This window comes from Mus musculus, chromosome X (assembly GCF_000001635.26).
Source record: "Mus musculus strain C57BL/6J chromosome X, GRCm38.p6 C57BL/6J".
NCBI classification, from domain to species: domain Eukaryota; kingdom Metazoa; phylum Chordata; class Mammalia; order Rodentia; family Muridae; genus Mus; species Mus musculus.
Genome location: NC_000086.7, coordinates 99,044,779 through 99,061,122, shown reverse-complemented (window position 1 = coordinate 99,061,122; position 16,344 = coordinate 99,044,779). Strand labels below are relative to the sequence as shown.

Sequence of the window (16,344 nt, the reverse complement as noted above, 5' to 3'; positions counted from 1 at the left end):
GGAAAACAGATGTGAGGCCATTGCCATGGGCGAAGTGGGGTCCAAGACTGAGCCACCAGGAAGGACACAACAGGAGGATAAGCAGGATGCCGGGGGTGGGGGGTGGGGTCGGGGGTGGGTTGGAGTCCTTTAAAACTTGTCTGGAACTAAGAGGTAGAGAGTTCTGAGCACCCGGAATAAATTCCCTGCACAAAGATGATCAGGATGCACAGGAGTTTTTGTGTGGCTGCAGTAGGCATGTGTTTTTCCCATTCTGCAGATGAAAAGCTGCCGGAGAAAGCAGGTTTTGGAACAGGGAAGGGAGAGCAATTGAGTGACTTTACCTTCAAAAAGCTGAGCATACTGAGAGAATCCTGTGGCCCGGAGCCATTCACATGCTTTTTTGGCCTCCGCTTCTAAAAGAGAACAGAGGAAAAGAAACAGGCAGAGTAATGGGATTAGCAAATTGTTGGCTGAGTACTGCCTCACACCCAGTAGGCAAGCATGTCTAGTTCTGGTGACAAGGAAGGCACAAGGTGACTGGCCAATGAGGGCACCCTCTGCTCCCTGAGCTCCATTTACTGTATCACTCAGCTTTCTTGAATCTCATTCCCTGCCTGTCCCAAATCCTTCCCACTCTCCCAACCCATGACCTAGACCAGAACACAATACCCCCAGTGGCTTCTAGGATTGTCAATCTTCCAGGTCCTAGTCAGAGTCTCCTAGTTCAGCTTGGGGATGCAAAATGTCCAACAACTCTTACTACTTCCTTTCTCATTAACATACTTACCATCATCCAACCCACTGAAAGGGTAAGTCTCATTTAACACCGCATTGCCTGTAAGAGAAAGCTCTTCTTCTCAGGACAACAGCCATAGAGACAAACTCGGAAAGAGAATGACTCAAGCCAGACATAAGACATACCGATAATCCCAGCACTTAGGTGGTGGAGGTGGGAGGTGTGAGTTCAAGGCCAGCCTGGGCTTGAGAAACTGAGAGGAAAGGAGGGAAGTGGAAAGAACGGGAGAGGAGATTTACCTATGCTGGGACCAGAGTCCTAGATAAGTCTGACTCTTTTCTGGTCTTCCAGCCCTTAGCATACCAGCTTCCCTAGTTTTTCCCCTCTCTCCCTACTCATTAATGTGCAGTCCACCTTCCCCAGGTGGCTTCCCAGGACAGGTCTACCTGTCCTTATGGGCTCAGCCTATTTGTGGAACACTCTAGTGCTGAACTTTAGGCTGTCACAGTGCTGGCTTTGGGGGGGGGGAATAGCTGGACTGGTCTATCTCTTCTGTTCTGGGAGGGCCTAGCACAGAACTGGACACAGCGCACAACCAAAGCTACAGAAGAGGCTCTACTGGCCACCAAAGACACAAAAACACTAGCAGCAGTGCTCTGGAACTATCCAGCAGTAGCTACCTGTTCCCCACGCAGGTGTAGCCAAGGCACTGCCCCGGAGGATCCTGCCACCGTGGACTGTGGCACTATGGGCTTGGCAGGGGAAAGCTGCTGGTCTCCAAAGAGTTCCCCTGACCATGGAGTCTTGCCCTCAACGTTTCCTCTCTGTGTGGTGGCCCTGCTGACCAAAGAACTCTAGGGAGACTGCAGGGTTTCTTCAAAGACAGAAAGAGCTCTATAATCTTAGTGCCCAGACGAGGAAGTCTAGGAGGAGATCCTGGCAGCCAGGATTGATGAGAAGAAGGACTCTTAAAACACTCAAGTACACAAGAGAGAGCAGAGCAGGAGAAGGGGCCTTCTGTGAGGCTTCTTAGGGTCAGAGCCCTACTAGCAGTACCTCAGCTCATCTGGCAGGGGGCAATGCAGGTCTAAATGAAAGATGCATGTCCCCGGGCCAGTCGTTCAGGGTTAATAGAAGGGAAAAGTGGAATTGCACGAGGAGAGAGCATCTGAAGCATATGGTTGGGCCACAAGGACAACTAAGCTGCTGTCCACAGTCACTCCCTTGTCCTCTGTTTCCATCATAGCCCCAACAGAAGGCATTTCTAATATCTCAGCACCCACAGCACGGCAACCCGCTTTTGCTGTCCTCTTACTAGGATAAAAAAATCTAAAGAATGGAGCTGGTCAGACTTTCCAGAGAGGTGTGAAAAGGCAACGAGACCTCTAAAAGGTAAAAAGGTAACGAAACTGGTATGCTCACTAATCCTCTGCATGCCAGGGACATTTCATGTGTTTTTTTTAAATGTATTTGTTTGTTTGTGTGTGCACACATGTATGCACACATGCGATCTCACCATCTCTCCAGCCCTGTATCAATATTTTTAAATCTATAATGCATGAGGACACTCACACCCAAAAATAATTTTTTAAAGTAACTCTCTAGTATCCCCCAGAAGTAAGTATCATAACTGAAGCTCTAAACCTAAACATTTAATTCCATGTTCAGTATTCTTTTCCAGGACATTACACTACCAGCCCTCAGATTCCATACAAGCAAAGAACCAATTCTAAGTTCTGAGAAATCACAAGCCTGTGCTCAAATCCTGATATTTCCAGGCACCAACTCTTTGACAGTGAGCAAGCTATATAATCTCTCTATTGCCTCCACTAAAAAGAGCATTAAGCAAAACAATAAAAAGGGAAAAACTATTGGCATCTTATGCCAAGCCCACACTAACTGTGCTCCCTCTCAGATCTGGTTTTGAAAGTCCTGAATAAAAGGGGGGAACTGGAGAGTGGCCTGGCTGACATGTGCCTCTGTGTCTGAGCAACGAGTCCCATCACTCTCAGAATTGGAGCTAAATGGCCCAGGGAAGGGAGGTTAAGAAGCAGGGACTTTGGAAGGGCTGCAAGACAAAGGAGTTTGGGGTAGGTCTCAGGACTGAATTCCTCAGCAGTTCTCCATAGCAGGAATCCAGAGAATGTAATGGGTTATTACAGAGCAGGATGTCAGGGACACTGACTTCGACAATCCAGCATTTCAGGAAGACCTGGAGGCCCTGAGGCTCCTTCTCAGATGGAGCAGTCAGGGACATATGTCTTGGTGATTAAGGGGTGAGCTAAAGTACTTTGTTCCATTCATCCAACATGCCCCAGCCTGTCTGGCAAGGCCAGAAGTGACCCCGCCCCCCCCTCCTTCAGAGTCAACTCACCTGAGGCTGGAACTAGCACAGCCCAGACTGAGCACTGGCTTATGTGCCCAGCAGGAAGAGTGACACAGGGCAGGCTGAGGCGAGTGGGGTAGGAATGTCTGTAGCCCCTGGCCGTAACCTCTGTGTCCAGATGTGCAAATTCCAGAGCACGACTGCCAGTAGTTTCAAGTGTTGTACTCTGCAGCTAGTGCTCTGGTCAAAGCCAGGACAGGTCAGTAACAGCATTTAGCTGGTACAAACTGGATTCCATCTATATTAAAGCTCAATCTCCTCAGGGGAAGTGCCTAACTGATACAGGGCCTAGGGTAATAGTAAGCTCCTGACAGGAGTTAGGCCTCACAGTTTTACCCACAATTCTCCTGTAAAGAATGTCAGAAAAAGGATACTGGTATACAGAGCTGTCACAAGGTTTCAGAAGTCAATGACAATATACGTACCTGCAGGTATACAAGTCAAATACCATAGATCTTCTTAGCATAGATATTTTTAAATTTTTGTTTGTTTGTTTGTTTTGCAGAGGAGGGACCAAGGTGAAAACCAGGGGTCCTATAGCTCACATTCTATGAACATGGGAACATTTCATACACTCAGAAAAAAAAAAGCAGCAGTATCTGTCTAAGAGGATAATGCCTAATAATAAGTAAATTGAGAAAAAAATTCGAATTGAGCCAGGTTCCCTGGGTACCTCACTTCATTCTCTAAACTACGGTTCCCACATTTATACAGTGAGGATTAAAGACGCTCCTGCTAGAACAAAGCCCTCTGAATCAACTAAGCAAGGCATAGATGAACTCACAGATGCTGAAGCAGCAAGCTCAGGGCCCACACTGGGTCCCCTGCATTTTTGCTGTAGCTTTCAGTTCAGTGCTTTTATGGGACTCCTGAATGAACAAGTGGGTCTCTGACTCCTGTGCCTGCTCTTGGGACTCTTACTTTTTTTTTTTTTCTTCGATCTGATAGTTTTTGCTTCCTCTTCTTATATGTTATTTGGTCATTTTTTTTTTGGATGTTATATCTTTGAGGCCTATTCTTTTCTAATGAAAGAAGGAAATTAAGTGGATCCGGAGTAGAGGAGAAGTGGAAGGAACTGGGAGGCGTAGGGGAGGGACTATAATCAGGACATATAAGGAAAGATTCTACTATCAATAGAAGAAAAAAAAAAGAAGATTCTCTTCTGAGTTCCTAGGTTACCATACAGGTGGTAACCTTTAGCTGTACGACTGCTCCTCTTCCTCCTCCCCAGTTCTCCCCCTCTTCATTCTTCTCCCCCTCTTCTTCCTCCCCTCCTCTTCCTGTTTATTTCTGCACTGGAGATAGACTCTAAGGCCCCATTTGTCCAGGCTAGGCAAGCACTCTGCAGTTGAGCCGTACACCCACAGTCTTCCTTCATCGGTTTGAAATATGACAAAAGTTGTCATTACAGGGGGCTAGTTTGCTTAAGGCTATCTGAACTTTGTAACTTCGTGAGACTTTAAGACACATGGAGATCCTGTTTTAATATGGGGGAGATGGAGACACACACACACACACACACACACACACACACACACACACACACACACAGAGAGAGAGAGAGAGAGAGAGAGAGAGAGAGAGAGAGAGAGAACGATGTTGCAGGAGGTAAGTAAGGCTTCACTCAGCCAGCCGCTTGAACCTTAGTCCAGGGATGGGTACCCCTCTTCACATGTGATTAAGGGCCTTAAATTAGGGTCCTTCTGTCTATAGATACTCAGTGATCTGTGAAAGTGCTGCCCAGGCTCCAGGTTCATCGTTCTTTTTCTCCACCAAAAAAAAAAAAAAAAAAAAAAAGCCCATCTTTTTTGTGTACCAGGTAAGACAAAGGGCCCAAAAGAAGGAATGAACAGATGTCACAAGGGCTGACAAGAAAATGTCTCTTGTTAATTACTGCTCTTGGGTATGCCATTTCTCCCTCAGCTTATACTAGGTGCACATTAACTCCTGGGGAGATTTGAAATGTGCCAGTGCCCTGGCTCTGCCCATGACTAATTAAATTAGAATCTCTTGGGATAAAGTTGGTTTTCATTTGTTTCTTTGCTTCTGTGAGTTCTACAAGTGATTATAAAGAACAAAAAGATAACTAGTGCCCTAACAGTCTTGGCAATGAAACACACACACACACACACACACACACACACACACACACACAGAGAGAGAGAGAGAGAGAGAGAGAGAGAGAGAGAGAGAGAGAGAGAGAGAGTCCTGAAAAGATGTTCTCTAGAGCCCAGAATCAAGCCTGTTCTAAGCCACGGGCTGAAGTTTGCTCCAGGCCTTGAGGGTATAGACAAGAGAATACAAGCAACACTGATATGGGTGCATATGGTAGGGAAAGGGGAAGGAGTCTCAGGTACTTGCAGAGGTCAGTTAAATCATTAGTTGACTTCCTATCTTTCGGCAAACATGGTGATCTCCTTTATCTTAATGATTAGCCTCCTGTTTGGAAAGGCATCTTCCCTGTGGCCCTTGTCATAGGTTGGATGCCTCACAAGCAGGGTCTGGTATCAACACTGCTCTCTTTCACTTTTAGCATGAACCGGAGGAAACGCTAGCATCCCAAGGGTACTGGGATACCACTGTCTATGGGTCAATGTAAGTTCTCAGGGTGGGCTCTATGAAGCTAAGGTGAGCCCCTGTGTTGTTGGGCTAGGAGAGGGAGGCAGACAGTGGAGCTACATACCAGTACCGACCCTGCCACTGCAACTAGCTCTGCCAAAAAGTTTCTTAGTTCATTCTTCTTGGCTGATCTAAGGTCCATTTCCTGTTTTCCCTCCGAACCCCTGGAAAGGAGCCTTTTCAAGACAGAATGGCCTTGGGAGGGAACTTTCTATCTTAGAAGCTACCATCCTTGCTTATGACCAGTTCCTTTCATGTCTAGCATATGGACACACCTTGTCCACATAGCCTTTGAGTCTGGCACAGGAATGGGACTCTTACAGGTATAGCCTCACTGCAGTTTGTGCATGTTGACAGCAGTCCTGGGTGAGAGACGCTGTAACAGGTAACTAGTTGATTTCCCTACCTCTCCAGGACAAAGAGAAAGGGTCTTTACTCAACTAGCAGGTATTCTGGGGCCACTGAAACGTCCCTTCTTGACCATGAAGTGGAAGAGAGTAGATGATTTCCTGCCTACTAGAAGGCCCGGCACATCCACAGGCACTTTCTGCTATTGCTGCTCCTAGCTGGAATTGCCACTCTAATTCAATTCTGGCAGGGGAGGGAGGCACAGGGAGGAAGGGAGACAAGACCAAAATAGCTCCCATCCCACATTCCGAACCCCACTGGAGGGGCACCACAGCAAGGGCCGCTGTATTTCAGCCAGCCTACTTTGGCAGTACAAGACACTGGCTGGCCTCCTGCTTGCTAGGTCGTAGGGCAGGACTAGGGGCCCGGCTGCACCTGTTCAGATGCCAGCCCGAGTCTCTGCCGGAACTGCAGCTGGATGCCAAGCTCCTGGGCCCATGTGAGCAATACTTTTGGAGTCTTCCTGTCACAAATGAAGTACCCACAAAGCAAACAGCCTACATACAGGGAGGCTGTCTGGGAGCGGGCGGTAGCGAGCCATCAAACAACTGAAGTTTTTGGCTACTTGTGCAGACCCTGTAATGTGCCTCTCCTCTGACACTTCATGTCTGTACCTGCTCACAGGGTAAAACTTGGAGTCTCTAATGAATGGATTCCCATCCAGGGACAAATTCCCTTGCCATTTGACAATGTCTGGAGACATTTTTGGCCATCCTACCTAGATGCAGGGTTGGGGGGAGGGGGGTCTCTGAAGTGTTAACTTCAATCTTGCCAAGGGGGCCTCAGATGCCTTAAGGCAGCCATATCTATTTTGGGAGATGTCCTGGTGATGAAGTAAAGAATACATACGTTTGTCAGTGGTGGTCCCTAGACTTTACGGGTGAGCTAGAGAGGTGGCAGCTCTGGTATGAAGTTCTACATATATGGAAATTATTCAAGACCCCCCAAAAGACACTAGAACAGTGTCTCCTCTCCAACTCCCCAAAGTACTGGTGGCTGTAAATAATAAGATTCACATGAGCTCTGAGGTAAATCCTGGTTCACTCGGGCTGTTTGAGAATCTGGGTCCAGACACAGCCAGGCCTGTGGTCTCCAAGGCTAGTAACTGACACAGTGGGGCCAAAGCAGACAGCTGACATTCTTACCCAGTCCAGAGCTTCCCTGTGACAGTGAAGGTCAAAGCTGCCACCTGCTCTGCTGAAGTTGCTCTCTTAGCTTTCTTGCCCCTAGGGGTTACTGTCTCCAACTCAGTCCTAGGTGCTCTGACAAGGTGACCAGTGACAAGGAAAGATATTTGTTTTAATAAGCCATGTGCTATTTCACTCCTTCCAGTCTCCAGCCTAGAGGAATGAGATGCCAACGAAACTAGTCTAAGGCAGATGCTAGACCAGGAGTAACCGCTCTCTCCACTGCAATATGGGTTCAAACTTTTGGGCTGAAGGTCAGGCAAGCCACCTTATAGCTTCAGCTCCCTTACTAACTCGTGTGTAACCTTTGGGAAGCCACTATTTCTGTATGAACCGAGTTTCTCATCTTCTAGTGGCTATTCCCCAAGCCCTGGAGTCTGAGCTGGCAAGGGCAGTTGGTGGTTCGGCAAAGGAGTTGTCCTTGATTGTGGAGGAAGATGCATTTGGGCTTAGGTCCTCAAGGAGGAAATGGGAGGGAAGAATTCTGCTGATGTTCTTGCCTCAAAAACCATCCACCACCTTGTCCTCCTGTCTCCTCCTACACATTGAGTCATCTCAGCTTCTAACAACTTCTCCCACTAAATGGTCAGCTTTTCCATACAATTATGTTCTAGGTTCTCATGCCTAGAGCACCTCAGCCCTCTCTTTTTCTAGTCTCCAGTCTCTCCTCTCAACAGGCTACCCTACCAGCCTTCTTCTCCCAAAGACCCCAGCCCTAATCTGGTTACGCTTCCGGTTCTGAAACCTAACTGGCCCCCAAAAACCCAACCTTGCCCAAAGCCTAGGGCAGAAATTGGCCTACTTCTAAACAGACACCCAAGCTACAGACTAGATCGAGCATTCCAACCCATGAAGCCTCCCTCCTGGCCTCTCACCATTCACCGGCATGCGAAGCTGTCTTCCCAGTTTGACTGATTGCTCCATTGCACTGGGTCCTGTTGTCTTGGTGCTCTCAATGCAGTGTGCTAAGGGATACTGAATGTTCTGGCAATGCCTGGACAGGAAGCTCTGCTTCCCAACTTAACAGTGTATGCACATCTGGCTCTAGCTCCTCTTCTGAAGCAAGCATCCTACCTGAGGCTCGCAGCTGCTGTACTTCAGGCAGCACTGCTCAGCAGAACATCATGCCCTGGGGCAGAAAGCAAAGGGTCGGGACTATCCAGGTATGAGAACTGAGAATGAACTCTGCCTAAGGGTGGAGGCATTCCGCCCTGGGGGAGCTATTAGCTCTTGCACTTGAGCTTAAGTATGGGCAAGGAAGTTCACCTGAGCTGTTCAGGAGCACTCATTACCTCCCACTTCCCTCTCGGCCTGCCAAGCTTCGGTGTTCACTTATTTTGACCCCGCGCCACCACCTTTTAGTCCTACTCCCTTTGCCTATTTCCCTTTCCTTTTGCTGAAGCCAAATATAAACTCTGGGCAGGAAATGCCTTAAAGTAGCCTGGCCCCACCCTGGGATCCAGAAAAAAAAAAACTGTCTCTGACAGAAAGGAAATGGGTCTGAAAGAAGTGGCCTCTTCAAGAAGCGAGCTGACACAACCCCTCCCCTGAGCCCTGCCACCAGCCAGAGAGAGGGCTGTGGTGTGCACATGGACTGACAGTTCGAGTGCTTTGGTCATGATAGGACCATCAGATGGAGAGTTCCAATGGTGACCTGCCAGATGTGTAAGACCTACAGGAACAGCATCGTGGGATAAGGTGGGAAAAGAGAGGCTACGAGCCTCAAGACAGTCCTGGGCTTGCTGCTTGTTGATGGGCTCTGCTCATTAGTGGCAAAATGTATGATACCAAATTGAACAACAACGAATACAGATAGTATACTATCACAGGCAGTACAGTTACTAAAGAGTTAGTGTGTTTCCAAGGACTGCACAGATGGTGTTCCTTAAGCTTAATAATTTCCCTGGGCCTCAGTGTCCTTATCTCTAAAATGGGGTTGTAATCTCAGAACCAACGTGTTGTTTGTAAAGATCAAATGAGATAGCAGCCCAGTTATCCTGTGTGTGTGGTGGATGGTGTGCGCATGGCTATTTGAAGATCTCAAAACAGGGCTAACCACTGGCCCTCCACTGATCTCACTGTCCCCAACCTGCCCACCCTCTCAACCCCCAGGCCTGCATGCGAGTCCTTGGGAGCACAGTTTGAAGGCTTAGCGTGAAGTAACTCCCATCCATGGGAGAAGCACTGGATCACCTCACAGTCCACCTGGTGGTCACAGCAACCCAGTGCAAAGCAAGTAACGCCCATTGCACAAACATAGAACGGAATGTTGTGAGAGATCAGGTCTCTTCTGCTGGAGTACAGATGGGGCCAGAAACCTGCCAAGTGCCAGAACCCCTCCTATTCGTGAGTTCCCATGTCAGCCTCTCTTGAATTTCCCCTCCAAAACCATTCCTTGTGAACTGTGAGTGGCCTCAAGTCACAGTACTCCAGCATTTACTTAGTAGCAGGCCCTGTGCTGGGTGGACACCAAGGTCCGAAAACACAACAAAAGCTCTCCCAGTGTTTTGGCCAGAGGTGTTATCTGGCCCATCCTACTCAGGAAGGGCAGAGACTGGGACAAACTATCCTTTGAGGACAAGATAACAGGGAACAAGCTCCAAAGCAGGGGAGCTGGCAGCTAGCACAGTCTAAGGAAGGAAGCTTGCAGCCCCCAAAGAGTCTGAAATGGGTAAACTTGAAGGGGGTGAGGGAGGCTAGATGTTCTTTCTGGTCAACTTCCCCACCCACATAATCCCAATACAAGCATGGGCTACAGGAGCTGACGGGATCTCCTAAGCGCTAATCTACCCCATCTTCTGCCCACCCCTACCCACCCACACGTTCTAAATAATGCAACCCGTTGTCAAGACAGCACATTAAAATGTCTCTTCTTCCCCAGTGACACCCAGCACCCTGCTCCCGACTCTCCGTGCCCATGCCAGAACCACCCCCGGTCCCTCCTTCAGGCCCTCCTCAACCCTGCTGAGACTCTATTTTGGAGTCTTTATCCCACTACTTCATGTTTTTCCTCCTCTTACCTTGGGGGTGGGGTGGGGTGGGGGTGCAAGGAGGCAAGCGATCTGGGAGACTGACTGGCCAGAAAGATTAATTGCTTCTGGATTTGATGTGCACTTGGAGGGAAAAGAGAGGTCCAAACCTGTGCCTTTTCCTCCAGGTCAAGGGTCAAGAAAGAGAGTCAGCTATGCAGCTTATAGGAGGTATAGTCAGACTACCTGGGTGGTCTTTTTATCGCTCCTCAATCGCCTGACCTTGGGCATTTTAAAAAAATCTCTCCTTACTCATCTTCATTATACGTAAGGCAGGGAAGATAATAGCTCTAACTGCCTTAAGGAATTGTCACGGGGTCTAAGTATGGTAAAAAAAAAATTGTCAAGAATTTAGAATAGGGCACCATTATTGCTATTGACATCATTAGCACAGCCTGTTGCAGTGTTACAAATGTCACCAAAGATGACCAGAGGAAGGAGCCCTATAAGGACAACAAGAGAAATTTCCTAGATGGAACAGAACCTGAAGTCACAGGAAAGTCCAGACTCAATGCATGGAGGTGGTGCGCTGAAGCCCTGTAGAACCCCAGGTCAGTGAAAGCAGCAAAAGAACCAGGCTCCCCCAAGTACTACTTAGTGACACTCACACAAGGATTTTGTTTATATAGTCAGAATGAATGCTTAGCAACCCTGAGAGGTAGGTACATGTCTCCTCGTTGTTGGCAGATGCCCCGTTCAGAGAGGTGAAGCCACCCAAGGCTTTGTAGGAGACTATCAAAGCAGAGATCCTATTCTTCACAGCACACTCTTGCTTTTGACATAGGCTCGACTCTTGCCCTTTTCCCCACGCCGCGCTCTCTCCTTATCTTTCTTTCTTTTTGCCAGGGTCCTATATGTCTCAAGCTGGTATCACAATTGCTAGGTAGCTGAGGACAGACCTTCACTTTCTGATTCATCCGCTCTACCTCCTAAGTGCTAGGATCAGGTGTTCATGACCACCACATCCCGTTTATGGGGCATAGGGAATTCAGTACCCCGTAGTTCTTTCAGTAATCCCTAAAACCCAGGACTTCTTGCAATGCTAGGCAAGTATATTATCAAAGGTGCTTCATCCTTAGCCTCTCTGTTTTTTGCCCATTGAGAAGGTCGTGCTGGGGTACAGGCTATGTGAGCCAGTTGTTTAGAGCCAAGCCCTTCCTACAAAAAGTCTCTGACCCTGCCCGGCCTGATTTGACCTCAGCCTGGAGCAAAATGGTGGGATACAAGTCCATACCTCAGACAAGCCAGTCTTTGGCCAGCCTAGATAAAGGACAGGAAATCCCAGGCCAGCTCCCCTGGAGGTTGCTCCATCTACTGCAGGAACAGAGCTGCCGCTCAGGCAGAGCTTCCTCTGTGGTGAGGAAGCTGCCTCGTCAGCCCCAGCTGCCCTGGCTGCTGGGTGTGGTTTGTGGAAAACAGGCAGAGCTGAGTGTCAGGAGACCTGGGTCCCAAATCTTGCCTCGTTGCAAACCGTTCCCTTCCTCTCCTGAGGATCACAGCAGAGGGATGGGGCTGGGGGAGCTACTTGGTCAGACTACTCTGAGAGCACACAGGGTCCTGGAAACGAAAGAAATGGGCCTGGTTGCTCTCCTCATCACTTGCCACAGGAAGGAGTGACTGAGTTGGTATTTCTCTCTGGTCTGATTCACTCTCATAGTCCCCACTGTGGGCCTAGCTCATCCTCATTTCTGGCTTCAGTAGTCCCTAAAATACCCCCTTCCTCCCACCATACCAGTTGCTGAAAACACACGGCAGAAAAGCACAGTGTTCAAGCCCCCCTACCCAGGCGACATTATAATCAGCTGAATACCTACCCTCAACAGTCTCGTTATCTGTCAAGGAAGAGGATACCAGAAAGGCCTCGCAACAAAGGTTCCCCAAGTCAGAGATCTGGTTGGACCGGGATAGGGTTGTATAAAATGTCTCGGCTCAAGATCCTGGGGCTTAGCGCCTGCCTGTTGTGATCATTAGAGAGGGATGACTGAGATGGTCATCCTGAAAAGTTCAGAGAATGGGGCATACCGCACTGTTAAAAGGGCCACACGCAATAGCACATCCAGGGGACAATGATGAGGCTGAGGAGGGCAGGGGTCGACCCATGTCTAGAAGGAATCTTTGCAGGAGCTGAGCTGTGTAGGCTGGAGAAAACGGAGGGATCTGTGCTCAGTCTTCAGACGTCAGAAAGTCAGAGGCAAAAAGGCGATTCTAGGTAGCTCCAAGGGGCAGAACTGGGTGTCAGGCTTCGATGCCTCAAGGAGATACTATTCTGTGTGTAACAGGACACTAACTTGCAGTAATCCCATTGATGGGAAACAACGTCTTGTAACTTCTATTGTTCCAGGATGCTGAAGCCAGGTAAATAGTGACTGTGCAATGACAGGGGAGAGAGTCTAGCTTCAGAAGGGGTGGGGCCCTCGTGTCCTCTACATGTCCTTCTCCCCCTGACTCCGTTTGCATACCTACCACTAGGGGAGATGGTGAGTGGGGAGAAAAAGAGAAACAGGCCAAGCCCTCCCTGATCCCCAGAGTCCTGAGATCCCAGGGACACCTTGGGCTTATATTCCCCCCCCCCCCCCGAGGAAAAAGTCACTCATTAACTTGAGTCTGAATGGATCAGAAGGAGACCTCCTAAGGCAGATACCTACATGGAGAGGGGCTAGGGACCAGATTACACATGCCTTTGAGGAAACTCCAGGACTCAGACAGCTCAACCAGACACAGGCTGTGGAGATTAGTGCCTGGACCTGGTTGAATCTGTATCACCCTGAACCTGTATCACACTGTGGATAAGCAAAAGGTATTACGTGGGAACACAGGCTCGCATAGCTGGAAAGGGAGCTAGGAAATTCTGAGTCAGTGTACCTGCCCCACCCAATTTACAGATGGAGAAATTGAGGCCCCAAGACCCCTCAGGTACACATGCCTTTTCCTGAAGTCACTCAGAAACAGAAACGGAGGCCAAGTTCCTGGCTCCGGTAGACACACAGAGTTCGTGAAATGTTGATTCCTCTGTTCCTTCTGGGACTATAGAGAAGTGCATGTGGCCTAGAACTTTCTAAATTGTTTCTGGGTTCCAGTTGGACTCTTCTCACTACCTGTCTAGATACAGGTTCTTGGTTAAAAAGACTCTTTTCTTTCACGCCCGAAGCTCTTCCCTCTTGGCTCACTGGCTCCCAGCTCCCCATAGCAGCAGCGCCTGGGATGGGACACTGAGACCTGGGATGGGAGCTGAGACCTCTCTCTCTCTCTCTCTCTCTCTCTCTCTCTCTCTCTCTCTCTCCCTCCCTCCCTCCCTCTCTGTCTCCGTCTCCCTCCACCTCTCCGTCTCCCCCCCTCTCATTTTGAGGCAGGGTCTTGCTAGGTTGTCTGGATGTCCTTTAAATTTACTCTGTAGTAAGACATGTATTGAACTTAGGACCCTTCTGATGCAGCTTTCTGAGTAGCTAGGGTTACAAGCTTGTACTACCAGGCTTAGTTCTTGTTCTTTTAAGCTGCTAGAGATACCCAAACCTCTTTCTTACTCTAATGCCAAACAAACCAACAGAAAACCAAAACCAAAACCAAAACCAACCAAAAACACCACCACCACCAACAGCAACAAAAACCCCATTGACATCTATTCCAAGTATAAGTATACATACTTCAAACAACGGGAATAACTGCTTCTGTTTGCTTAAACATAGACTAGAGGAGCAGAATTTTAATTGGCTCCAGAAGTTCTCATGATTTGGTATTAGTCGGTATCCCTCTGGGAGGAGGGAAAGGTTTAGGATGGGGTCCCTTTAAGGCTTGGAGTAGCCAGGGAGTTAGTTAATGGCCATTCTGTAGAGGTGACTTTGCAAGGTGGTTAGTATGTGGCTCAATCATTAACCAAGCAGTGGCAGGACCCCAGGCTTGTTGGAAAGGGGCCACTCCTCTCCCAAGGACAGCCCAAGAGCAAGAAGCTGTCTTCAGACAGGACATTCCTGGGGTCTTTATCTCCTTGACAAAGCAACAGTGGGGTAGGTGAGGCAGAGGCAGGCCACCCTGCCCACATGGGGCTAGAGGAGGGCTGGCCCCGGAAATGAAGGAAGTCAGCTACCCTCAATGAGGAAGGAGGGAAAAGAGAGAGACAGCAAAGGGTTTTTTGTTTTGTTTTGTTTTTTTTATCATAAATGAAAGAGGAAGCTCCAAGCTGGGCCTTGGTGATTAGATGACAAGCTGGAAAAGGCGCTCATCCTGGATGCATCCTGTTTTGCTTCAAATTGGCCTCGGGGTCCTGGAGCCGGGGAGGGGCCTGGAGAAAGAGAGCAACCTCCTAGGAATTCTCCCAGGCCTGTTGACCTCAAACTCTTGGGTGGCCCCTAGCACAGGAGTCAAGTGGGAATTCAATCTCTCTTTTGCTACTTCAGGAATGAAGGCCAGGAGTTTCTGAAGTTTCTGCAAGAAGCTTCTACAAGTCAGCCGCGGGATCAGGAGCCCCAGAGCAGCTCACATCTGCTACTGGCAATGTGGCATCTGGAAAATGAAGAGGCCCGAGCTCTATAATCCCTCTAGCCTGTGTTCTGCAGCCCAGATCAAATGTCTCCTACTTGTCAGTCACCTCCTCCTCAGCAATTCCCCCTGGTCTGAACTCCAGGGCAAAACAACTGGAAATGTGACTACTAACCACACTTCGGGTGACACTAGGGGACTAGGTTTGGTGTGATAGCTGACACTGTGGTTATTTTGCTGCAAGTCCTTTCTCTTTTAGAAAGATACACTGGTCTATTTTTAGTTCAATTTGATAACACACAAGTCTGAGATTTGTTTCAAAGTAACAAGAAAAGCAGTAGGTGGGACTATATGGTTCTTGAGCCCTAATTACACTGATTGCTTCCCTTTTAAAAATATGCTTAATTTTTTAATAATATTTTTAAGTCCTCAATGAGGAGTGTCTCAGGCCACTAAACCCCTCAACTGGATGGCGGATTTCCCAATAGTGGGTGTCAGAACCATGGGTCCTTCCTGAGAACTAGCTAGCCCTAGCCTTTTGTAGCTTACAAAGCACTTAGCTATTGATCCCCTTGTTTAATCCGGTGAAGTACAAAGAAGAAAGCCACCCGAGGGGTGACAGTGTGGAGAGAACAACAGAGACTGGATTTAGACCTCCAATCCCTTGTTCTTTGTTCTGGGACACCCTGGACTGCTAAGGCACTTAACAGTGGATTCTGAAATCCCTGCTTGTGGCTGGGATAAACCGGAACAGCAAGTGCTCAGCGTGCAAGTCCCCACTATGGAGGACCACACCAGAGGAAACTCAATACACAAACTCAGCATTTCAGACTTGTGACTATGGCGCAGACTGGAGACCTCTACTGCACTGACTCATTCCGACAAGGACCCATGTACATAAAAGCACACGCACATGCACACTCCAAGCCCCCGAGTCACAAATTAGGAAAGCATTAATAAACCTTTGTCACCAACAACTGCATGACCAGCACAGTGCTCAAACATCTCACCTGGGGTTGTGGGGTGAGAGGGACTATAAAACTTACCAATGGTTAGGGGTGGATCTCAGTACTAGCTTAGAATGCATCAGACCAAGGGTTCCATCCCCACATCCCAACAACAAAAGAAAACAACCCCCCAGCCCCAGGTCCTCGAAGACTTTAACACATTGATGCACATAGATAGGTCTCCTATTCCAAGCCCTGAAATCTCTGACAACTCCACACTGGGCAGCCAAGTGGCCTAAGGTTTGATCCTACCCAAATTGGGGAAAAGGGGGGGGGGAGGAAAGAGAAAAGAAAAAAGTTATCTTTTTAACTCAAGAATAAAGTAACCCCTTCTTTCAGATGAGGACCCTCTTTTCCATCCTTCCCCAAGAACTTGCCATTCACGGAACACACATTATCCAGGGCTGGAACAAGGATGCTGCAGAAGTTAGCTAACAAAAGGCAAAGCGGCATCCCAACCCGAGACTGCCCCTCCTTCCCCTGTGACTGTCTTGCCGGTGTATCCTGCTGCTATGCT

General features: G+C 48.5%; 1 protein-coding gene across 9 annotated transcripts in view; it reads right to left on the bottom strand.

Annotated features, from left to right (window-relative positions):
• The window catches only part of Stard8 (START domain containing 8), a 71,796-nt gene that overhangs the window by 13,606 nt on the left and 41,846 nt on the right, over positions 1–16,344 (bottom strand). For 7 of the 9 annotated variants that reach the window (XM_006527998.2, XM_006528002.2, NM_199018.2 and 4 more), the window contains one exon: positions 324–395. In XM_006527998.2, coding sequence (XP_006528061.1) covers positions 324–395 — 72 coding nt within the window. Of the gene's footprint in view, positions 1–323; positions 396–769; positions 789–8,193; positions 8,729–16,344 lie in introns of those variants that run through there. The other 2 variants (XM_006528003.4, XM_006528007.2) reach the window with 2 other exon arrangements.